Source organism: Salvelinus alpinus, chromosome 20, assembly GCF_045679555.1.
Source record: "Salvelinus alpinus chromosome 20, SLU_Salpinus.1, whole genome shotgun sequence".
NCBI classification, from domain to species: domain Eukaryota; kingdom Metazoa; phylum Chordata; class Actinopteri; order Salmoniformes; family Salmonidae; genus Salvelinus; species Salvelinus alpinus.
This window is the reverse complement of record NC_092105.1, coordinates 23687301-23713093: the sequence shown is the minus strand read 5'-3', so window position 1 is coordinate 23713093 and position 25793 is coordinate 23687301. Positions and strand designations below refer to the sequence as shown.

The window sequence follows — 25793 nt, the reverse complement described above, 5'->3', positions numbered from 1 at the left end:
TGTCATTTATCTTTGTTTCATAGTGCAGTTTCTTCTTTTTATTCAGTTTAGTCACATGATTTCTCAATTTGCAGTGTGTTTGCCAATCGGTTGTGCAGCCAGACTTATTTGCCATTCCTTTTGCCTCATTCCTCTCAACCATACAATTTTTCAATTCCTCATCAATCCACAGGGATTTAACAGTTTTTACAGTTATTTTCCTAATGGGTGCATGCTTATTAGTACGTGGAATAAGCAATTTCATAAATGTTTCAAGTGCAGCATCTGGTTGCTCCTCATTACACCACAGACCAACAAATATTATTTACATCAACAACATAGGAATCACTACAAAACTTATTGTATGACCTCTTATATACTATATTAGGCCCAGCCTTTGGAACGTTGGTTTTCCTAGATATGGCTACTATATTGTGATCACTACATCTGATGGATTTGAATACTGCTTTAAAGCATATTTCTGCAGTATTTGTAAAGATGTGATCAATACATGTTGATGATTTCATTCCTGTGCTGTTTGTAACTACCCTGGTAGGTTGACTGAACCTGAACCAGGTTGCAGGCACTAGTTACAGTTTGAAACTTTCTCTTGAGTGGGCAGCCTGATGAAAGCCAGTCAATATTTAAATCACCCAGAATATATACCTCTCTGTTGACATCACATACAGTGCATTCGGAAAGTATTCAGACGCCTTGACTTTTTCCACATTTTGTTACGTTACAGCCTTATTCTAAAATTGATTTAATACATGTTTTCCCTCATCAATCTACACACAATACCCGATAATGACAAAGCGAAATCAGGTTTTTCGACCTGATTTCGTAACTATGAACTAACACATATGGAATCATGTAATAACCAAAAAAGTGTTAAACAAATCAAAATATATTTTATATTTGAGATTATTCAATACTTTGCCTTGATGACAGCTTTGCACACGCTTGGCATTCTCTCAACCAGCTTCATGAGGTAGTCACCTGGAAGGCATTTTAAGGTGTGCCTTATTAGAAGTTAATTTGTGGAATTTCTTTCCTTCTTAATGCATTTGAGACAATCAGTTGTGTTGTGACAAGGTAGGGGTGGTATACAGAAGATGGCCCTATTTGGTAAAAGACCAAGTCCATATGGCAAGAACAGCTCAAAAAAGCAAAGAGAAACGACATGGTCAGTCAATCCGGGAAATTTCAAGAACTTTGAAAGTGTCTGAGAGTGAAGTCTGAAAAACCATCAAGAGTTTTGGTTCCATCCGCCGTGTCTTTGTGAAACACAGAGTAGGTGAACGGATGATCTCTGCATGTGTGGTTCCCACCGTGAAGTATGGAGGAGGAGGTGTGATGGTGCTTTGCTGTTTTGATGTCTTCACTATTATTCTACAATGTAGAAAATAGTAAAAATAAAGAAAAACCCCTTGAATGAGTAGGTGTGTCCAAACTTTTGACTTGTACTGTAAGTATTCAGACCCTTTGCTATGAGACTCAAAATTTAGATCAGGTCCATCCTGTTTCCATTGATCATCCTTGAGATGTTTATACAACTTGATTGGAGTCCACCTGTGGTAAATTCAATTAATTGGAAATGATTTGCAAAAGGCACACACCTGTCTATATAAGGTCCAACAGTTGACAGTGCATGTCAGAGCAGAAACCAAGCCATGAGGTCGAAGGAATTGTCCGTAGAGCACCGAGACAGGATTGTGTCGAGGCACAGATCTGGGGAAGGGTACCAAAAGATTTCTGCAGCATTGAAGTACCCCAAGAACACAGTGGCCTCCATCATTCTTAAATGGAAGACGTTTGGAACCACCAAGACTCTTCCTAGAGCAATCGGGGGAGAAGGGCCTTGGTCGGGGAGGTGACCAAGAACCCGATGGTCACTCTGACAGAGCTCCAGAGTTCCTCTTCCAGAAGGACACCCATCTCTGCAGCACTCCACCAATAAGGCCTTTATGGTAGAGTGGCCAGATGGAAGCCACTCCTCAGTAAAAAGCACATGACAGCCCACTTGGACGCACCTAAAGGACTCTCAGACCATGAGAAACAAGATTCTCTGGTCTGATGAAACCAAGATTTAACTCTGCTTGAATACCAAGCAGAATGTTTGGATGAAACCTGGCACCATCTCTATATTGAAGCATGGTGGTGGCAGCATCATGCTGTGGGGATGTTTTTCAGCGGCAGGGACTGGGAGACTAGACAGGATCGAGGGGAATTGGAACGGAGCAAAGTACAGAGAGATCTTTGATGAAAACCTGCTCCAGAGCGCTCAGGACCTCACTGGGGCGAAGGTTCACCCTCCAACAGGATAACGACCCTAAGCACACAGCCAAGACAACGCAGGAGTGGCTTCGGGACAAGTCTCTGAATGTCCTTAAGTGGCACAGCCAGAGCCCGGACTTGAACCCGATCGAACATCTCTGGAGAGACCTGAAAATAGCTGTGCAGCGACGCTCCCCATCCAACCTGACAGAGCTTGAGAGGATCTGCAGAGAAGAATGGGAGAAACTCCCCAAATACAGGTGTGTCAAGCTTGTAGCGTCATACCCTAGAAGACACGAGGCTGTAATCGCTACCAAAGGTTCTTCAACAAAGTACTGAGTAAAGGGTCTGAATACTTATGTAAATGTAATATTTAAGTTTTTATTTTTAATATATTTGCAAAAACCTGTTTTTGCTTTGTCATTATGGGGTATTGTGTATAGATTGATGAGTGGAGAAAACAATGTAATCAGTTTTAGAGTAAGGCTGTAACGTAACAGTATGTGAAAAAAGTCAAGGGGTCTGAATACTTTCCGATGCACTGTATATGTGATCGTATACAAATGTAAGCAAGGTGTAAAATGATTATGTTGTAGTCAAATATTATATCTGTTTGGGCTTATTGCAGTCAATTTGCAGTCTACAAATTATTTGTAATTATGTTCTGGCACCCTGACCATCCACTGATTTATTTATTTTTGCCCTGCATTAGGGGATCTACACACGGTGCTCAGAATGACAGAAATTACATTATGGTTATGATAATTCATCTTAACAGAACATGCAACTCCTGTAATGAAGCATTTGCCAAAATGCAATTTGCAGGAAAACACCATTCTAAACAGTGCACCTGATGAGTGTGGCTCCATATGTGACAGAGATTAAAATCTCAGTTAGAAACTTAGAAAGAATCTAAAGATGCAACAACTAGGATGTGTTGCTAATATACTGTACAAAAATATAAACGCAACATGCAACATTTTCAACGATTTTACTGAGTTACAGTTCATATAAGGCAATCAGTCAATTGAAATAAATAAATTAGACCATAATTTATGGATTTCACATGACTGGGCAGGGGCGGTCTTGGGAGGGCATAGGCCCACCCACTTGGGAGCCAGGCCCAGCTAGTCAGAATTAGTTTTTCCCCACAAAAGGACCTTATTATAGACATAAATACTCCTCAGTTTCATCAGTTGTCCGTGTGGCTGGTCTCAGATGATCCCGCAGGTGAAGAAGCCGTATGTGGAGGTCCTGGGCTGGAGTGGTTACACGTGATCTGCGGTTGTGAGGCCGGTTGGGTGTACTGCCAAATTCTCTAAAATGATGTTGGAGGCAGCTTATTGTAGAGAAATTAACATTAAATTCTCTGGCAACAGCTCGGATGGACATTCCTGCAGTCTACATGCCAATTGCACACTCCCTCAAAACTTGAGACATCTGTGGCATTGTGTTGTGTGATGATAAAACTGCACATTTTAAAAACGCCTTTTATTGTCCTCAACACAAGGTGCACCTGTGTAATGATCATGCTGTTTAATCAGCTTCTTGATCTGCCACACCTGTCTGGTGGATGGATTAGTTTGGCAAAGGAGAAATGCTCACTAACAGGGATGTAAACAAATTTGTGCACTAAATTTGAGAGATAAGATTTTTGTGCGTAAGGAAAATTTTGGGGATTTTTTTATTTCAGCTCATGAAACATGGGACATACACTTTACATGTTGTGTACATATTTTGTTCAGTACATGACTAGGATTGTGCCTTTTGGTTTCTGGACAATGAAAGAAAGTTGATATGAAAACCAATAGAACAGGAGAGAAATGCATGGTTTCAATGGCATATGAGGAAGTTTTTATGAAATCATTGCCTCCGTGTTGCTATGGTCAGATTTTGCCTAGGCTACATTGAAGCAATGTAAGAAATGCCTCATAAGTAAAACGTTCAGGTTTCATTAGTTAAGTATATGTTTTCAAAATGCATACTGCCTCCAGCTCACATTGCAAAGTGGTTGGTGACATGCTGATAGCCTACTGTTGCCTATGCATGGCAAATAGGAATAATAAAAATAGTAACTCTTTTTAATCGTGGCCATCAAAAATGTTTTTGAAATGCAATCCTATTGTTGCGCTATTATAAAAGCACATATTTCACTCCAGCAACAATGAGCTGGTGAGCTGCAGCTCTAGCGCTGTCTGACAAGTGGTATTATGCAAAAAATAGATACACATGCCCCAATTTAATTCCACAATATTTAGCAAATTGACCAATAAGCATGACTGTCAAATGTATTTACGATTGTCAGATTTGTCCATCAATTAATAAAAAGCATTATTTTGCAAAGGGATTTTTTTTCTTCTCCTGGTCAGTTTGGCCGGGGAAAAAAATAAATGACCGCAATTACCGGCTAACGGAAACCCTGAGCAGAGCTCATTTATGATTACTTTGTAATCAACCTGCTCGCCTAAACAGTGGTTGGCTATATTCCTATTTCTTCACATACGCACAGCTTGTACCTGGGATACTTCCATTCAACATTCTTACCATGTACTAGGCTTATGATGGGTTTCTCCTAACCTATGCTGTGTTTTGTGTAGGTGCAGATGGTAGCAGCCTAAACGATGGATGGGGAACACCAGGAAGAGAATCCTTTACACGAGAAAGGAAATCCTCTACACAATGAAGAGAAGACTTCAAGTGATGTGGAGAAGACTTTATATGACATGGAGAGAGCTTTATGTGACATAAAAAATAGTGCTGAAGAGAGCAGTTCAAGTGATGATAACAGTTCAGGTGATGAGGTAGAAGAACAAAGACTGGATTCAAACCTCCCAAGTGGTTCAGATACTCTTCCATCTAATGCAGAAATCCCCTGCGATAGTGAATCTGAGCCATCCCCCCAAAAAGCCGCACAAGCTAAAAAACCTCGCCTCAAGAAGTTTGCGCCACGGAAAGGCACAAGGTCAAGCCTACGTTCCAGCACAAAATTGACAGTCAGTGCATGTGATACGACAGATGGTAAAAGAAAATTGGACAAAAAGCACTTCTGCCTGTATTGCAATGAACCACACCACAACATTGCAAGACATTTAGAAAGGATGCACGCAGAAGAAGCAGCTGTTGCTCATGCTATCAGCTTCCCAGAACTCTCCAAAATCAGGTCTCTCTTGCTTGACCAACTACGTAACAAAGGCAACTATCAACACAACTTTGAAGTTCTTCAAAGTGGAGATGGGGAAATTGTGAGAAAGTGTAGACCATCTTACGATGGTGTTTCTGTGCGTGACTGCCTGCCCTGCCAACACTGCTTAGCTTTTTTCAACAAAATTGATTTATGGAAGCATGAGAGCTCATGTAATGCCAGAAAAGGACAAGATGAAACGAGGGGAGGAAAAAGAGTGAGGATCCAGGCTGCGTCCTCTCAACTTGTTCCATTGCCTGTCTATTCTACTGGAGGATGTGAAGAAATAATACACAATATGAATCAAGATGACATCTCATGCCACATCAAAAATGATCCCCTGATATGTAAATATGGCAATGCACTATCTGCAAAGCATGGTCATGCCAAGTCACAGTTTACTTACATTGGTTCAAAAATGAGGGAATTGGCTAGATTTGTACTTGCTGTAAATGAGATGGACTGTGGTGTTCAATATCTGCATGAAGTATGTGTACCATCCAAATTCAAATTGGCCGTTCATGCTGCCAGGAAAATGAGTGGTCATGACCCTGCCTCCGACAGGTACAAGACCCCATCTCTTGCTTTAAAGATTGGCTATTCCTTGAAAAGAGCTACTGAAATAGCTTTTGGGGAGAGTCGTATGACAGAGGACCGTGAGGCAGAGGAACAAGCCAAAAGGTTCATTGAACTACTTGAAAACGATTGGAATAACTGTTTTTCTGGTCTATCCCTCAGCGCTGTCCCTCAGTGTGATGAAGTTGATGTGTCTTCACTAACTGAGGATTTGATCAAACTTCAGAAGTTTCTCAAGGTTGCAGAGGACACAGCGAAGAAAGAATTGCTGGAGAACCCCACCAACACTGTCTGGAAAAAGCTCAATGAAATTCTTCTTGCAGAAATAGCTCTCTTCAACAGAAAAAGGACAGGGGAAGTTGCGAAAATGCTGTTGGAAACGTACACAAACAGGAAGAAAGCTCCAGCTAGTGCAGACATTTTCAATAACCTCTCAAGGCTGGAGCAGGAGCTTGGTGACGACAAATTAACCAGGTTGGAAATAGAAGGCAAAAATGGTAGGAAAATGCCAGTCCTACTAACGGAGAGGATGATCTCATCTCTTGAGATCCTTATTGCAAACAGAGACAAAGTTGGTGTGTCAAAGGACAACCCTTATGTCTTTGCACGTAGCCTGGATGCAGCAAGCTACATCAGAGGGTTTGACTGTCTGAGGAAGTGTGCACATGAGTGTGATGCAAAGAATCCTGAAAGTCTGATCCATGCGACAGTGAGGAAAGAGGTTGCTATTCATTGCCAAATACTAAACTTGAATGAAAGTGAATTGGATCAGGTGGCAAAGTTATTGGGACATGACACCCAGGTCCATAAAGAGTACTACAGGCTCTCTGAAAACGCAGCACATCTAGCACAAATCAGCAAATTGCTTCTTGCAATGGATCAGGTTCCAGTGGTAATTCCAGCGCCATCTGAGGAAAGGGTTGTTTCTCCTACATATGGTGAGTATTAGTTGCTTTACAGGGTATTTGGAGAAAGATGTCCATTGTGTTTTAAGGGATTAAATGATCAATTCAGTGGAAAAATCTGTTGTTTTTGTGCCATTTACATGTTCACTAGACCTACATTTTTGAGAAGCTGGCAACTTATTACTCTATAGTGTTTGCTCTGTTCCTCTTCACAATATATGATCATGGCACATGTTCATGAATCCTTTTCTTCTGTTTATTCATTTCATAGGTACATCTTCTGCAGGGACATATCCAGCGGGGACAGATACTGGAAGGACATATCCTACCGAGACATGTCCTACTGGGTCATCATATCCTACAGAGACGTATTCAGCGAAGTCATATACTGTGGAGGCACAGCCTTCAAGGTCATATCATGCTGGGACATATCCTGAGAAGTCATATCCTTCAGAATCACATTCTGCGAGGTCATATTCTGCGGGGACAGATTCTGCGAGAGCTTATCCTACCGTGACACATCCTGCAGGGACCTATCCAGCAGGTTCATATGTTGCAGGGACATATACTGCAGGGACTCATCATGCTAGATCATATCCTGCAAGTCCTTATGGCCTTTCATCTCCTGCAACATCATATGCTTCGGGGACTAATCCTGCAAGGTCATATCCTGCAGGAACATATCCTGCACAGACACTTCCTGCACAAACACTTCCAGCGCATACAGTTATTACGCCAACACTTCATGCACAGACACTTACAATGCAGAAACTTGCTGTCAGGACAGTTCCTGCGAGGACAAGTCCTGTGAGGCCATGGAGTGATGCGGCTAAGGCTGCGGTGAAGCGTCAGTTGGGACACTTTTTCTCAATGATGAAGGTTCCAGGTAAACGGGACTGTGAAGTATGCCTCCACAATGAACCAGCTGTACAAGACAGGACATGGAGAGACATCAAAAACTATGTGCACAACACAGTAAAATCTATTAAAAGGAAAAAGGGTCTTACAAGAGTGGACCCCAGAAAATGGACAAAGAAAGAATCGGCAAAGATTGTTAAGGAAGAGGTTGGTGGAACAAGGACTGTACCTGCACAGGGTCAAGAGGAGAGACTAGAGGCAGGTCCTGTTGCAACACAAAGGAAGCATAAGATATGGAGTGATGAGGCTCAGGCTGCGGTCAGGCGGCAGCTAGGAGACTTCACTAAACTGATGAAGATTCCAGGTAAAACGGAATGTGATGCATGTATTGCAGCTGAACCAGTTCTACAAGGCAGGACATGGAAAGATGTAAAAAACTATGTGCATAACACATTAATGACAATGTGCAGGAGGCATATTTCAGGCAAACAAAACATGGACCATGAAAAACAAAGTCCAGGGACACAGAAACCAGGGTTGCAACAGAAACCAAAGGTACCGTTGGGACTTCCAGAAGATCTTCCTGTTTATCTGTACTTATGATTTCTTTGAACTAGTTTCAACGCTTTTGATTTAATCTGACGATCTTTGCTCACTCTGATCTGACATTGTAAAGCAATAATTATGTCGCATTTTTATAATGTCACGACCTACTTCATTCTACCTACGTATCCGTTAGGCCTGGGAATTGCTATGGACCTAACAATACGATTTTATCACAATACTTGTGCCAATACTATATATATACACACGTGTATATATATTGCGATTCTATAAGGACTGCGATTCGATACTTTGATTTTATTGCGATTTAATATTTCAAATATATTGCTCACCGTGTCTGCTGCAGAGGGACAGGAGAGAAACATGAGAAAACGAGTTTTGTTCAGTCATGGAAGTAAGTGCTGAAAACATGTTGGCTCCCCATCTAAAAATAAGTTGAGAACAAGGTAGAGAATAAATACTGGACCTTTTGGCACAGGTACAGCCAACTAGCGCTAGCTAACGTTAACTTCCTAGCAAAATAATATGAGAATCGATACTTGGAGTCATAGAAATGATAAAATATAATTGAAAATAATATTGCGTTACTCTATTGTATTGAGAGAAACAAATCCACTAGTAGGCCTATCTGTAGCATCTAGGCTACATAGTGAAATATTATGCATGAGCACTAAATATATGTTCAACATTAATAGATTACATGTACCAATTACAGTGAATCGTTTTTTTAACTTTGTAGATGAAAGTTGTGCAAACCTAGACCGTTAAACTGATAACTTTACCTTTTAGATCACACTAATGGTATACTTCACCAAATGGATCTGGATCCAGATGTACAAAATGTTTTATGTATTCTTGCCTGTACCATTGTATGTGTAGCTAATGTATATGTGTAGGTTAGGTTTTGAGTTTAACAACTGACCAGCAAACTTGTGAATTTAGGTTATTCCATTTGGTTATGTGTGACTTTTAATGGATTATAAATACATGGCATCACAGGTAGTTGGTGGCACCTTAATTGGGGAGGTCGGGCTCGTCGTAATGGCTGAAGCGGAATCAGTGAAATGGTATCAAATACATCAAACATATGGTTTCCATGTGTTGGCCATTCCATTCACTCCGTTCCGACTATTATGAGCCGTCTTCCCCTCAGCAGCCTCCACTGCATGGCTAACATGCATACACTATCTACATCCATGCATTTTGAAGCATGGTTGGATTTATTATCATGGATATTTTACTTATGTTATTAACGATAGCTAGATAGCTAGTATTCCTAGCTACTGGTGTATCAGTAGTTGTTTTTATATATATTTTTAAAACACTGTTTTTATCATTCCTTTCAATCATGCTAGTTTTTGTGGATATTTGCATCTAGAGCTGACATTCATTTGCATTACTAAGCCAGATTCCCACAGCTCCATGACCCAGTGAGCCATCTCAGTCCTGGTGAGTTGCTTTAGTCAAAAGGTGCTGTTGATTAGGCTTGCCAAGTGGGCAGAGTGTGTGCTTTAGGACCATTGAAAGGTTCTGAAAGGGAAAAATCTGTCTACCTATTGCACCGGGCAAAATCAGTGACACTTTCAGATCATAGCATCATACCCTTCTCCCAAAGTGACTGGGAGTATTTAAAAAAATATATATTTCACCTTTATTTAACCAGGTAGGCCAGTTGAGATAAAGATAGAGCTATAGATAAGATAAAGCAAGGCAGTGCGACAAAAACAACAGAGTTGCACATGGGATAAACAAACGTACAGTCAATAACACAATAGAAAAACTATATACAGTGTGTGCAAATGTAGTAAGATTAGGGAGGTAAGGCAATAAATAGGCCATAGTGGTGAAATAATTACAATTTAGCATTAACACTGGAGTGATCGATGTGCAGATGATGATGATGTGCAAGTCGAGATACTGGGGTGCAAAAGAGCAAAAAAATAACAATATGGGGATGAGGTAGTTGGGTGGGCTATTTACAGATGGGCTGTGTACAGGTGCAGTGATCGGTAAGCTGCTCTGACAGCTGATGCTTATAGTTAGTGAGGGAGATAAGTCTCCAGCTTCAGTGACTTTTGCAGTTCGCCCCAGTCATTGGCAGTATTCAAGTAAACTCTTTGAAAGAAGTGTGGAGAATCCCAAAGCAGCGTGAGTTATGGCTGATGGGTTTGGCTTCAGACCAATGTCTACTTCTCACTTACACTGAGTGTAAAAAACATTAGGAACACCTTTCCCCTTTTGCCCTCAGAACAGCCTCAATTTGTCGGGGCATGGACTATACAAGGTGTCAATTGTTTCACAGGGATGCTAGCCCATGTTGACTCCAATGCTTCCCACAGTTGTATCAAGTTGGCTGGATGTCCTTTGGGTGGTGGACAATTTGTGAAAAACCCAGCAGCCTTGCAGTTCTTGAAACACTTAAAACGGTGCGCCCGGCACCTACTACCATACTCTGTTCAAAGGGACAAATCTTTTGTCTTGCCCATTCACCCTCTGAATGGCACACATGCATAATCCATGTCTCCAAATGTCTCCAGGCTTAAAAATCCTTTTAACTGGTCTCCTCCCCTTCCTCTACACTGATTGAAGTGGATTTAACAAGTGACATTGCATGTATTGATTAACAGCTTGAATACCACTATATAGCTAGCTATCTACAGTAGCCTAGATTTGTTTGCATACATTTCTTATGACTAGCAGCCTGGTGCAAGCGGCTGTGTTGTTGCCGAGCAACCGATCTGGTGTTAGAACTTGTAGAAATGCTACAAAAACAGTAGCACATCGTTTGCTGGTAGTTATTGTAAAGAAATGAGCACGTGAGAGCTGTCTCACAACAGCACTTGGTTAGCTTGCTAAAGTTGGTTAGCTTGCTAGCTACTTCCAGACACAAATGAGGGAACTAACTCTGACCATTTAACTCGCCCTAGCAGAGCTAGTTATCTAGAGCGTTAGTGACTGTAACTGTGTTGCTTTTTTTTTTCTCTCACCTTTACTGACAACTGTCATATTCGACGGGTGTTGCGCGTTCGTAAGTTCATCAGTTATTCAACAGTTGTAACAATGAAAAAATCGTGGGTTATTGTGCGCTCTGGCACACTCAAGGGAGAGTGCTCTGAAATCGTAAATAACCAAAATGAATTTACGAACACACCCTCAATCAATGCATACTATATTGTGGAGGCTATTGCCCCACAATCAATTATGGTCACTAGTAACTTTTACTATAATGTTGGTTGACTTCCCATCCAATTTCAGGCCGTTTTTGGTTCTCCAATCCACGTCTTTGACCAAAAGTTACTATTGTAAATGTGATTTTGCCAATTGGAATTGGTTCATTTGTTCTACGTGTGGAATTGGTTTCAGAGAATCACACAACCTATTCCTATTGTACCTGTCTTTCCTGCTAAATATGATGTAGATAAGGCTCTAGCGTTCCATGTAATTGTTTTATTGCTTGTCTAATATTAACATTTACACTTTTTATATTAATATTTATATTATTCACTACTGTCTTAACCATATTGATTTCACAACAGCTGTTTAAGTTCAACATTAAGGCTGACTTGTATAGGGTCTGTTGTTACACACCCCACTATTTACTGTCTAAAGACATGGACATTATTAAGTGTTTTTTCTTCAATATGTATTTCTTATTAAGCTGCCTTTTGTTGCCCCCTGGTGCTCATTGTGTACTGTATATGTAAGATACTATATTTGCTTGGTTAATAAATTGTTACTTGATGTAAACTTTCAAATGTTATTTCAGTTCTGAGAATATTCATACAGCCTACTTGATGTTCCAACAGGGATTTAGAATTGTACCAATAACAATTATGGAAAACAACAGTTTTGAGATTTAAAGGGATACTTCAGGATTTTGGCAATGAGGCCCTTTATCTACTTCCCCAGAGTCAGATGAACTCGTGGATACAATTTTTATGTATCTGTGTCCAGTATGAAGGAAGTTAAGAGGTAGTTTTGTGAGCAAACGCTAACTAGCATTAGCACTATGACTGAAAGTCTATGGGTATCTAACAGGATGCTAGCAGATACCCATAGACTTCCAGACTTCCACAACACCCTAGGTAAGTTGAAAATAAGCTAAACCTTCAAAAGTGATCTGTCCCTTTAATACTTTAAACAATTATACAGATGCAGTACATTTGGATTGCTGCACTTGTTTGGGGAAAGCTTTTCATCATAATCTCAGTCTTCCTCTCCTTCCTTTCTCCTTCCAGGCTCTGGTATCTTGCTCTTACTTTTCCTTTCTAACTTCCTGAGTGAGATCACAGCCAGGCTGTGCGGGCACTACAGTGTTCATGCCATTGTGCTGAAAGACATGTTCCAGCTGCCCATCTTCCTGGTGAGTCTCACTCGATCAGGAGTACTCCTGGTCTAGAGAACGGTTGATTTTTTGTTGTTGTTCTACCTCATAGTTAGTTGATTGATTAATGTCACTGATCTTTTCCTCTTTCAATTACACCCCACAGGATAGTCACTTCATCTACTCATTCAGCCCAGTGCCAGGCATCAACAAACTGTTCATTCGCCTGGCAGAGTCACCTACAGCCAAGGTGCACATACATACACACACACACACCGTAACTCATAGCCATGGTGAGAGGGGCTCTAGTCCAAGTTACTGTAAAAGACTGACAAGTTGTTAAAAAGGCTATATAAATAACATTTGATTGATGGACTCCTCTCTCCCCAGGTGAAGCTTCTCGTCTGTGCATACCATGTACAGCTACAGTGAGTTTAGAGTTCACAAGCTGTGTGGACCCCAAGCATAGAATGGGAGATAAAACACACACAAACACTGAGTTTACATAACGTAAACCGACCAGGTGAATCCAGGTGAAAGCTATGATCCGTCGAGACATGGATTGTGTATGTGTGGCATTCAGAGGGTGAATGGGCAAGGCAGAAAAATCTAAGTGCTTTGAGCAGGGTCAATAACTGCAACGCTGTTGGGTTGTTCACACTCAAGTTTCCTGTGTGTATCTAAAATGACTAGCAGCCTGGTGCATAACTGTGGGAAGCATTGGAGTCACCATGGGCCAATATCCCTGTGAAACGCTTTCGACACCTTGTAAAGTCCATGCCCCGATGAATTGATGCTGTTCTGAAGGCAACAGGGGTTGCAACTCAATATTAGGAAGGTGTTCCTAATGTTTTGTGCACTGTGTAGATACATGCACAATCACAAAACATGAAGAACCGTTTGAGCCACACTCCAGGCTACCTTCAGATAAAGTTGTTGGACATTCAGCATCCACACAGAGTTTGAGACACTGTTTCTGTGGCAGAGGATTAAAGGACAAGAACAGAAACACATCTCAACCCTATCCATATGTCTGTGTGTATAATTCGTATGTGTGTGATTCGTATGTGTGTAATGGGACAATAGCCTGATGTTTTGTTTTTGGGAGCTGGGTGCTCTTATAGCATCACAGGCAGGGAGATGCCATCAACTATTACGGATTACAAAGGGAAACCCAGCTGTGAGCTGCCTAGTAATGCGAGCCTACTAGATGAGCTAAATGCCGTCTACGCTCGCTTTGAGGCAAGCAACACTGAACCATGTGTGAAAACACCAGCTATTCCGTACGACTGTGTGATCACTCTGTAGCTGATGTGAGTAAGACCTTGAAACAGGTTGCAGGGCCAGACCGATTACCAGGACGTGTACTCTGAGCATGCGCTGACCAACTGGCAAGTCACTGACATTTTCAACCTCTCCCTGACCAGTCTGTAATACCTACAGGTTTCAAGCAGATCACCATAGTCCCTGTCCCCAAGAACGCCAAGGTAACTACTCTAAATTACTATCGCCCCGTAGCATTCACATCTGTAGCTTTGAAAGGCTGGTCACGGCTCACATCAACACCATCATCCCAGACACCCAGGACCCACTCCGATTCACATACTGCACCAACAGATCCACAGATGACAGTCTATATCGCACTCCACACTGCCCTTTCCCACTTGGACAAAAGGAACACCTACAGTTGAAGTCAGAAGTTTACATACACCTTAGCCAAATAAATTTTAACTCAGTTTCACCGTTTTTGACATTTAATCCTAGTAAAAATTCCCTGTCTTAGGTCAGTTAGGATCACCACTTTATTTTAAGAATGTGAAATGTCAGAATAATAGTAGAGAGAATGATTTATTTCAGCTTTTATTACATTCCCAGTGGGTCAGAAGTTGACATACACTCAATTAGTATTTGGTAGCATTGCCTTTATATTGTTTAACTTGGGTCAAATGTTTTAGTTAGCCTCCCACAAGCTTCCCACAATAAGTTGGGTGAATTTTGGCCCATTCCTCCTGACAGAGCTGGTGTAACTGAGTCAGGTTTGTAGGCCTCCTTGCTCGCACACGCTTTCTCAGTTCTGCACACAAATTGTCTATAGGATTGAGTTCAGGGCTTTGTGATGGCCACTCCAATACCTTGACTTTGTTGTCCTTAAGCCATTTTGCCACAACTTTGGAAGTATGCTTGGGGTCATTATCCATTTGGAAGAAACATTTGTGACCAAGCTTTAACTTCCTGACTGATGTCTTGAGATGTTGCGTCAATATATCCACATCACTTCCCTCCTCATGATGCCATCTATTTTGTAAAGTGCACCAGTCTCTCCTGCAGCAAAACACCCCCACAACATGATGCTGCCACCCCCGTGCTTCACGATTGGGATGGTGTTCTTCGGCTTGCAAGCCTCCCCCTTTTTCCTCCAAACATAACAATGGTCATTATGGCCAAACAGTTCTATTTTTGTTTCGTCAGACCAGGGGACATTTCTCCAAAAAGTACGATATTTGTCCCCATGTGCAGTTGCAAACTGTAGTCTGGCTTTTTTTAATGGTGGTTTTGGAGCAGTGGCTTCTTCCTTTCTGAGCGGCCTTTCAGATTATGTCGATATAGGACTCATTTTACTGTGGCTATAGATGCTGGAGTACACAGGTACAAAAGTATCTTCACAAGGTCCTTTGCTGTTGTTCTGGGATTGATTTGCACCAAAGTACGTTCATCTCTAGGAGACCGAACGAGTCTCCTTCCTGAGCGGTGTTATGCGGAGCGACACATGGGAACCCAAGAGCAGACTCCGATGAGGAAACAGGGATGAATGAACCAAATATTTATTGTTACACAGAGATAAGGAGTGCAGATCCGGGGAAGCTCAGATGAGTTGCAGAAAAAACAGATGTGGAGACTGAGGTTGGAGTTAGCTGAGTAGAACAGGGTAAACGGGTCCTGAGGGGAATCCAAGGTAGGGGTGGTGAGTAAAATCCAGTGCACGGTAGTTGGGTGGTGAGTTGTGGAACAGGAGACAGGAGCCAGAGACAGAGCGGTAACTGCAATGAGAGGATAAGTGGAAACCACTTTCAGGGGCAAGTCCTTAGATGAAAGCCATACCTTTTGGCCTGGAGTGTAGACTGGGGCTGAAGCAACCGACGGAGGCACGAAGAAGGGCAGCCCGGGCCCTCCTCCAGGTGCGACGACAACGGCGAATGTGGTCCTGGACTGAGGGCACCGCTACATCGACCTCTTGGGCAGGGAACAAGGGAGGTTGGTAACCCAGAGCACACGCAAAGGGAGACATTCCTGATGAGGCGTTGATGAGGGTGTTGTGGGCATATTCCACCCAGGGTAGCTGGGAACTCCAGGAGGAAGGGTTAGCCGAAGTCAGTGTATTTCAGTTTCCAACTCCTGGTTGGCCCGCTCGGTCTGGCCGTTGGTCTGGGGGTGATATCCAAACGAAAGGCTGACATTAATGCCCAGAGCTGTGCAGAAGGCTCTCCATACCTGGGATGTAAACTGGGGTCCTCTGTCAGAAACAATGTCACTAGGGATGCCATGCAGCCGCAAAACATGGGATTCCAGCAGGTCTGCAGTCTCCCGGGAGGAAGGAAGCTTGGAGGGGAATGAAGTGAGCCGCTTTGGAAAATCGGTCAATAATAGTGAGGATGACTGAGTTACCATTCGATGGGGGAAACCCAGGGACGAAGTCCAAAGCTATGTGTGACCAGGGGCGACTGGTTATGGGAAGAGGACAAAGCAGACCAGATGTAGGTTTTGCGCCGAGCACAGACCGAGCAGGCTGAGATGAATTCCCGAGTGTCTTTCTACATGGTGGGCCACAAAATCGCTGACGCAGGAAGGCGACAGTCCGGTTCATGCCAGGGTGACAGGTGAGGTGAGTAGAATGGCTCCATTGAAGAACATCAGATGAACTGAATCTGGCACAAACAGAACCTTACAAGGACCGTTTCTAGGATCAGGCTGGTTCAGAAGAGCCTGACGAACACGGGACTCAATTTCCCAGGAAAGAGCAGCAACGATGCAGGAGGATGGCATAATGGTTTCTAGCTCGGAAATTGTGTTGTCTGCGGTGAACTGACGGGAGAGGGCGTCAGACTTGGTATTCTTAGATCCGGGGCGATAAGGGAGTGTGAAGTTGAATCTTCCAAAAAACAATGCCCACCTGGCCTTCCGAGAGTTCAGACGTTTGACGGTCTGGATGTAGGCTAGATTTTTGTGATCTGTCCACACAATGAAGGGAAGGATCGAATCCTGTAACCAGTGACGCAACTCCTCAAGCGCCAGCTTAACAGCCAGGAGGTCCCAGTTACCTATGTAAATTTCTCTCTGCAGGCGAGAGCTTGCGGGACAAGGCACAAGGATGGAGCTTCTGATCCAAGGGAGAACGTTGAGACAGGACTGCACCTACCCCGGTGTCTGAAGCGTCCACCTCGAGGACAAACTGGAGTTCTGGGTCTGGCGGAGCAGAAGTGAAGCGGTGCGTGAGTTCCCAGAACGCTGCCTCTGCCTCAGGGGACCAGTGGAATGGAGTGGAGGTGAGAGGAGCTGCCAAACTGTAGTCACAGATGAATCTTTTTTTTTTTACTGGAAAACCCCAGGAAACACTAACTGCTTCAGATACGTGGGCACAGGCCCCTCTGACTGCCCTAACCTTGGCAGGGTCCATCCGTAGCTGTCCTTGAGCAATAATGTAACCCAAGGAGGACACAGAGGAAACATGAAACTCACATTTCTCAGCCTTAACAAATAGCTTATTCTCCAATAGTCGATGGAGAACTTGGTGGACGTGTTTCTTGTGAGCCTCAAGGTCCTTCGAAAAAATAAGAATGTCATCCACAGACAAAACGCCCAATGACATCCCTCAGGACATCATTAACCAGGCTCTGAAAAACAGCAGGGTCTCACTCAGTGGTGTGTTGAACGCCGTTTTCCACTCGTCCCCTTCTCTGATGCGGACAAGGTGGTAGGCATTCCGTAGGTCGAGTTTAGTAAACACTGTGGAACCATGGAGGGGGGCAAAAGCAGCACTGATAGGTGGCAAGGGATGCTTGTTCCTGACAGTGATACTAATCAACCCACGGAACTCTATGCATGGCCTCAGTGACCCATCCTTCTTGACAAAGAAAAACCCGGCTCCCACCAGAGGGGAAGAAGGCCTGATATGTCTGACAGCCAGGGAGTCCTGGGCATATTCTTCCATGGATTCTTGCTCAGGGCTTAGACAACCTGCTACTAGGGAGAGGAGCTCCAGGCTGAAGCTCGAAAACACAGTCGTACGGCCAATGAGGCGGCAGAGATGGGGTGTGGTGCTTACTGAATACAGGAGCTAGACAGTGATATTCTGGAGGAACAGAAGACAGGTCTGGGGGTTCTGGAATAGACTGGTGTTGGAGTTAGCTGAGTAGAACAGGGTAAACAAGTCCTGAGGGGAATCCAAGGTAGTGGTGGTGAGTAAAATCCAGAGCAAGGTAGTTGGGTGGTGAGATGTGGAACAGGAGACAGAAGCCAGAGACAGCGCAGTAACTGCAATGAGAGGATAAACGGTGTCAGGCAGGGAAACAGGCACAGCAGAGTAACAGGATCTTGAATAATCATAAATGGCTATAATCATAAACTGTCTGAGCAGAGATTATGATCTGGCGGAGTGGAAGTGGCAGGACTGAGTATTTGTAGAAGTCTTGATTATGGAACGAATTGCAGCTGGTAGGGATCTGCTCTGACTCCAGCACACCTGTCTCCAACTACACAATCACACAGAGAGGGAGAGAGAGAGAGAGAGAGTGTACAGGGGGAGTAACTGCAGGTCAAGAAGACACCGGATGAACACCAGAGGGCGTAGCAGGAGCAGATGTGACAGGCTGTATGCCGGCTGTGTGGTCCTATGGTGTTTATACTTGCGTACTATTGTTTGTACAGATGAACGTGGTACCTTGAGGAGTTTGGAAATTGCTCCCAAGAATGAACCAGACATGTGGAGGTCTACAATTTTCTTTTCTGAGGTCTTGGCTGATTTCTTTTGATTTTCCCATGATGTCAAACAAAGAGGCACTGAGTTTGAAGGTAGGCCTTGAAATACATCCACAGGTACACCTCCAATTGACTCAAATGATGTCAATTAGCCTATCAGACGCTTCTAAAGCCATGACAATTTTCTGGAATTTTCCAAGCTGTTGAAAGGCAGTCAACTTAGTGTATGTAAACTTCTGACCCACTGGAATTGCGATAGTGAATTATAAGTGAAATAATCTGTCTGTAAACAATTGTTGGAAAAATTACTTGTGTCATGCAAACTATAGTTTGTTTTAAACAAGAAATTTGTGGAGTGGTTGAAAAACAAGTTTTAATTACTCCAACCTAAGTGTATGTAAACTTCCGACTTCAACTGTACGTGAGAATGCTGTTCATTGACTACAGCTCAGCATTCAACATCATAGTGCCCTCGAAGTTCATTACTAAGCTAATGACCCTGGGACTTAACAGCTCCCTCTGTACCTGGATCCTGGACTTCCTGATGGGACGCCTCCAGGTGGTGAGGGTAGGCAACAACACATCTGCCACGCTCATCCTCAACATGGGGTGCCCCTCAAGGGTACGTGCTTAGTCCCCTCCCTTACTCTCTGTTCACCCACGACTGTGTGACCGTGCACGACTCCAACACCATCAATAAGTTTGCCAACGACACGACAGTGGTAGGGGCTGATCACCGACGACAATGAGAGTGCCTATAGGGAGGTCAGAGACCTGGCAGTGTGGTGCCAGGACAACAACCTTTCCCTCAACATCAACAAAAATGAAAAAAAATGAAAAATGAAAATATTTGGCATGGCTCTCAGATCAGAAGGTTCTACAACTGCACCATTGAGAGCATCTTGACTGGCTGCATCATCGCTTGGTATGGCAACTGCTTGGCATTCTTCCGCAAAGCCAAGACCTCTATACCAGGCGATGTCAGAGGAAGGCCCTAAAAATTGTCAAAGACTCCAGCCACCCAAGTCATAGACTGTTCTCTCTGCTCCTGCATGGAAAGTAATACCAATGCATCAAGTCTGGAACCAACGGGACCCTGAACAGCTCGTACCCCCAAGCCATAATACTGCTAAATAGTTAGTCCGGGTAGCTATTTGGTTAACTATTTAACTATCTGCATTGACCTTTTTGCACTCAGTTTTTTGACTCATCACATACGCTGCTGCTACTGTTTACGATCTCTTTATTCCTAGTTATATATATACAGGAGCAGTCACACCTACTCTTCCAAGTGTTTCTTTATTTTGCCTATTTTCTACATTGTAGAATAATAGTGAATATATCAAAACTATGAAATAACGCATATGGAATCATGTAGTAACCTAAAGTGTTTAAAAAAATCTAAATATATTTGATATTCTTCGAAGTAGCCACCCTTTACGTTGATGACAGCTTTGCTCACTGTTGGCATTCTCTCAACCAGCTTCATGTGGAATGCTTTTCCAACAGTCTTGAAAGAGTTCCCACTCGGTGGGCTCCTGAGTGGCGCAGTGGTCTAAGGCACTGCATCTCAGTGCTTGAGGCATCACTGCAGACACCCTGGTTTGATTACAGACTGTATCACACCCGGCCGGGATTGGGAGTACCATAGGGCGTTGCACAATCGGCCCAGCGTCTTCCGGGTTTGACCTGTGTAGGCTCTCGTAAATAAGAATTTGTTCTTAATTGACTTGCCTAGTTGCCTTGTTTGCTGCTTTTCCTTCACTCTGCGGGTCCAACTCATCCCAAACCATCTCAATTGGGTTGAGGTCGAATGATTGTGGAGGCCAGTTCATCTGATGGAGCACTCCACTCTCCTTCTTGGTCAAATAGCCTTTACACAGCCTGGTGGTCATTGTCCATTGGGTCATTGTCCTGTTGAAAAATAAATGATAGTCCCACTAAGCACAAATCAGATGGGAATGGCATTTCGCTGCAGAATGCTGTGGTAGCCATGCTGGTTAAGTGTGCCTTGTATTCTAAATAAATCACTGACAGTGTCACCAGCAAAGCACCCCCACACCATCACACCTCCATGCTTCACGATGGGAACCACACATGCAGAGATAATCTGTTCACCTACTGTGTCTCACAAGGACAATGCGGTTGAGTCCAAATTTTAGATTTATGGTTTCATCAGACCAAAGGACAGATTTCCACCGGTCTAATGTCCATTGCTCGTGTTTCTTGGCCCAAGGAAGTCTCTTATTATTGGTGTCCTTTAGTAGTGGTTTCTTTGCAGCAATTCATGCAATAAAATGCAAATTAATTACTTAAATCATACAATGTGATTTTCTGGATTTTTGTTTTAGATTCCGTCTCTCACCGTTGAAGAAAAAATGATAAAAAATTACAGACCTCTACATGCTTTGTAAGTAGGAAAACCTGCAAAATCGGCAGTGTGTCAAATACTTGTTCTCCCCACTGTATATAGCCAAGTTATCGTTACTTATTTGTGTATTGTATTACTTTTGTTATTACATGTTTTACTATTCTATTATTTCTCTTTTCCACACCTGTTGTTTACGAAGCATGTGAAGAATAAAATTAGATTGAGTTAGTGTCTGATTCTTTGGACCAAGCTAATGCTTTGCCCAATTATACAATTACAAAAAATATATACCATTTAGAGTTTATGCATTTTGCCTTTCTGGAGTTGTCTATATTTTATGGTCTGTACATAGACATGTGAGGTGTCATAAGTTTGAATAATGGCTGTTTTAGACACATTTGCCACACCGGATTCTATAACCTAACCTACTTTAACTACATGAGAGCTTTCAAGAATGCATGACTTAACTACCTGGGGCCTGTTGCACAAAAGTAGAATTAAGACATCCGGGATAAATGACTCAGCTGAGCTCAATGAAGCCAAAACATGTGCGTCCAGGCTTAATTGGTTGCACAAAGACCAAGCCAGGATGAGCAGACACGGATTCATTAAGCCAGGTGAAACCAATCCTGGATAGGTGCGCGCTCACGGCTCACTCAAATAGACCCCGCCACAGATCACAGATTAACTGATTTACCATGGCAACTAGAGCCGCGTACTTTTCCCCGTCGGAAGCACAAATCCTCATGGAGGCATACGAGGAGGTAAAAGATATAATTAAGAAGAAAGGCAACACCGCCACAGTGATAAAGCAAAGAGAAAAAGCGTGGCAAAGTATTGCAGACCGCCTGAATGCGTAAGTAGTGCACAATTACACACTCACCGCTCCGCTGAAACATCACAATTACAATTCAAATATTTAATTCACATCTCCAAAAATGCAGTTGTACTGTAATTATGAAACGGTTAAATTTTTAATTGAAATGCACTGCAGATATGAGTGAAATTGTGTAAAGTAACTCCATCACACTGTATAAAGCTATGATAAATTTTTTGATATTTTTACTGAAAACAAGACAAAAATACCAAGTAATTTTTTGCAGTGTGACTCCATTAAATGTGTGTGTGTGTGTGTAGATTAAACATGAACGGGCCAAAACGGACATGGCAGCAGGTCAAAATCAAATACAAGAACATTCTGCAGAATGGTATGGTCCCTGACTAATATTTAACAAAGCACAAGCATATATTGTACCCAGAAGGTGCCTGCTCACACATTGTCTGTACTGTTTTAGCAGTGAAAAAGAATACCCACAGACAAGGCACGGGTGGTGGGTCACCAAAGGCTGACCTTACCCCAGCAGAGGACATGGCCTTGGAGCTAAATAAAGGCAGGCCCGTCTTAGAGGGGATCCCTGGGGGGAAAGAGACGAGCATAGGTTCCTCCCAAGATGCCACCCGCTTCATTCAAGGTATGTCCTTCCATCTCTACATGGGATACAACCACATTCATATTGAATCAATTTGGACTGTCTGACTTTGGTTTACCTATTGCCTTGCAGTGTCTGGCAGCACTGTGTTCCTGTTAGAGCCACCAGCACAAGCACCAGACGATGCTGATCCAGTGAGTACTCCATCAAAGGCATACTGTAGGCCTGGCATGTCTTGTCTACTAGCTTCAATATGAATCCGATTAAATGTGATAGGGTGAAGGCCCCAGTGCAGCAGCAACAGCACATGATGGAGACGATGATGAGGAGGAGACCATCTCTCTGGATTCCAGAAGGCATGAGGTATCATGTTAAGACTGTGAAAGTACTATTTACTCTACAATGGTGAGGAGTCCTCATCAAAATCAAAAAATCTAATTTCTTTTACAGGACCCAGATGCTATACAGTGGGAAAACCAGCCTGGCAACATAGTGCGTATTAATAAAAGGACACCACATCCTGCCAAATTCCAGCTGCGCTAATTGTATTGTGTTCACAGAGCTCACAAGCTATCAGAAAGTTGTATGGCAACCACCTCCGGCGCCAAATAGAACTGGCAGACATAGACATTCAGTACAAGAAGAAAAAGATGGAAAATCTTGCACTGGAGTCCGAAATAAAAAAGAGGACAATTAGGAAACTGGACCTTGAAATAAAAAAACTTGAGAGGGAGGTGAGATATGCCTTCAATGTACACTGTATGCTAACTGTAACACAAATGTATTAATCATTATTTTTCTTTCCTCCCCCAGCTCCAAGAAGATGACACAGCTCAAAATAAAAATTAGGTATATTCTCGTAAAGTCAAGTGAGCCATGACATATGAGCTCTTATTGTGAGCACACAGGACGGTGGCATCTTTCTAAGGTTTTTTTTATTTTCCCAGCAATCAGTACAACCAAGTCATCGTTATAAGGCATCGCCCTCTTTTGCCCACCCCCCCAGCACCAGGTGTGGCCACTAGCCTATATGAAGGCCCAAAATTGTGTGTTCCTTTCTGCTCTGACAATGGCATGCCCATTCGTGCGAGATGTGGTGGATGAAGAAGCACTTGTGCTGAGGAGAGCCTTCAGGCGAGAAAGGGTCTTCAGGGACCGGTTGGACCCACTGGCCTTCCCTGATGACCATCTATATGAAAGATACAGGTTTTCTGCAGATGGCATCAGGTATCTATGCAGACTACTGGGTCCCAGGATTAAGCACCGCACTGCACGGAGCCATGCACTGAGTGTGGAGCAAATGGTTTGTGTGGCCTTGCGCTTTTTTGCTAGTGGAGCCTTCCTGTACTCAGTGGGGGATGCAGAACAGCTGAACAAGGCCACAATTTGCCGCACAATAAGGAGTGTGTGTCTGGCTATCAAAGCATTAGCAGATGTCTTCATCTCCTTCCCTGGCCACAGAAGACTCTGTGACATCAAAGAGGAGTTCTATAGGATTGCAGGTAAGAGGATCTACAAATTACAGGACAACTGTTAACACATAGTAGGATACTCATTACTTTGTGTGACAGGTTTCCCCAATGTCATTGGTGCAGTGGACTGCACACACATAAGGATAAAAGCCCCCTCAGGTGCCCATGAGGCCGATTTTGTGAATAGGAAATCCTTTCACAGCATTAATGTTCAGGTGAACATAACTTTTTGATATTGTCCATTGACGAACACTCTGCATTGCCAGTGATGTGCATTGATTGGTGTAATATTCCTCATCTTATGATTTCAGATGGTCTGCAATGCTGACTGTGTGATCAGCAATGTTGTGGCAAAATGGCCTGGCTCAGTCATGACTCCAGAATCTTTCGGGCCTCTGAAATCTATCAGTGCCTATCACAAGGTAAGCCACACAACCCCTATTTATAACCATCATGGCTGTGTCAAGAATATCACTGTGTTTATGAGGTAGTAATGATGAGATTTTGTGTTGACAGGTGAATTCTCTGGTGTGTTGCTGGGAGACAGGGGGTATGGCTGCCAGCCTTTTCTCCTGACACCTTTCACAGACCCCCAGGAAGCACAGCAGGCCTACAACCATGCCCATGCCAGGACCAGGGCCAGAGTTGAAATGACCTTTGGCCTCCTGAAGGCACGCTTTCACTGCCTTCACAAATTAAGGGTCAGCCCTGTTAGGGCATGTGATATTACTGTGGCTTGTGCTGTCCTCCACAATGTGGCCTGCCTGAGGAAGGAGAGGGCCCCCAGAGTGCCACCAGCCATGGACTGGGACAATCCGGCAATCTTCCCTGATGACGACAGTGGTCGGCTGCTGAGGGACCAATATGTGTTGAATTATTTTAGTTAGTATGTGTGCTTTCAATTTTGGTTAAATATGTCCTGCGGTGGCAGAGGAATTTGGGTTTTTTTGGGTTCGTTTTTTGACGAATTTGGCCTCTTATGATGTTTGTGCGGTATACTGTGTGTAATACAAGGCTGCAGGGAGGCTACTGCATCCATTCATTTGTCTGTTCAGTTGATGTGTATGGATTTGTCCTGCATTTATTTTAGTGTGCAGACATGCAGGGTGTGTTATATACAGACCTTTGAATGTGTATGTATCATTTTGTATAATATGCTTGGATTCTGTGCTTTCCATCTTGTAGAGTCACTGTGACTTCAGTTTCGAAAGGAGCTGATGGTTTACCTGCTTTGTTTTGTCCTTATTCAATAAAGGAACATAATGTTACACATTGTGTTTTTATATTCATATGGAATGTGTATTTGTTTATATGACAGAGTACTAGGGCCACACTGAAGAAAAAGGATAAAGTCATAAATTTATGAGGCTGGTTCTTTCTGCAGAAAAGCTACATATTGTTTTTACAGTTTTGATACTTATGACAATGTGATACTTAATATTCTGGCACATCAGCATGTCTTTGTTTATGAAACCATACTGAAGTACAATTTCACGAAATGCCCCACATCTGTCATTTTAACAACTGTCCTCCTTTAAAACAACTGGTTACAATATTATGACTTGTGTTTTTTTCCCCTCTGTGGCCCTAATATTCTATCATTTTATATATAGCCTTATAGTCTATGGGAAACTGTAAATTATCTAATGATAGCAACATCTAAAAATCATTTTTTATCCAAAATCATTGAAATTAATGATCACAAACGTTTAAATAATAACAGTGGGTCTAGTTATATGTGATAACAATGTATAGTGAGCAGTGAAATAACTATTGGTTTCCATTTGTGGTGACTGCTGACTGACATTAGGGATGAGATTAAATAGATCCTGGAATTTAGCCTGGTCTGGAGCAGGCTAGCTCCACAGAATAAATCTCCATGG

At 42.9% G+C, this 25793-nt stretch overlaps 1 protein-coding gene across 3 annotated transcripts in view; it reads left to right on the top strand.

The window, feature by feature from the left end:
* The window catches only part of LOC139546527 (putative nuclease HARBI1), a 54800-nt gene extending 29601 nt beyond the window's left edge, over nucleotides 1–25199 (top strand). Inside the window, exons 2-13 of one of the 3 annotated variants that reach the window (XR_011669250.1) lie at nucleotides 4854–6951; nucleotides 7190–12703; nucleotides 12831–22216; nucleotides 22304–22480; nucleotides 22571–22632; nucleotides 22715–22801; nucleotides 22889–22930; nucleotides 22999–23172; nucleotides 23252–23287; nucleotides 23386–23940; nucleotides 24222–24332; nucleotides 24427–25199. Coding sequence is in view for 1 of the 3 variants with exons in the window: in XM_071355010.1 (XP_071211111.1) it covers nucleotides 23469–23940; nucleotides 24010–24125; nucleotides 24222–24332; nucleotides 24427–24486 (759 nt within the window). In the remaining 2 variants the exon portion in view is untranslated. Of the gene's footprint in view, nucleotides 1–4853; nucleotides 6952–7189; nucleotides 12704–12830; nucleotides 22217–22303; nucleotides 22481–22570; nucleotides 22633–22714; nucleotides 22802–22888; nucleotides 23941–24009; nucleotides 24126–24221; nucleotides 24333–24426 lie in introns of all 3 variants that reach the window. The other 2 variants (XM_071355010.1, XR_011669251.1) reach the window with 2 other exon arrangements.
* Nucleotides 25200–25793: the final 594 nt, after the last annotated feature.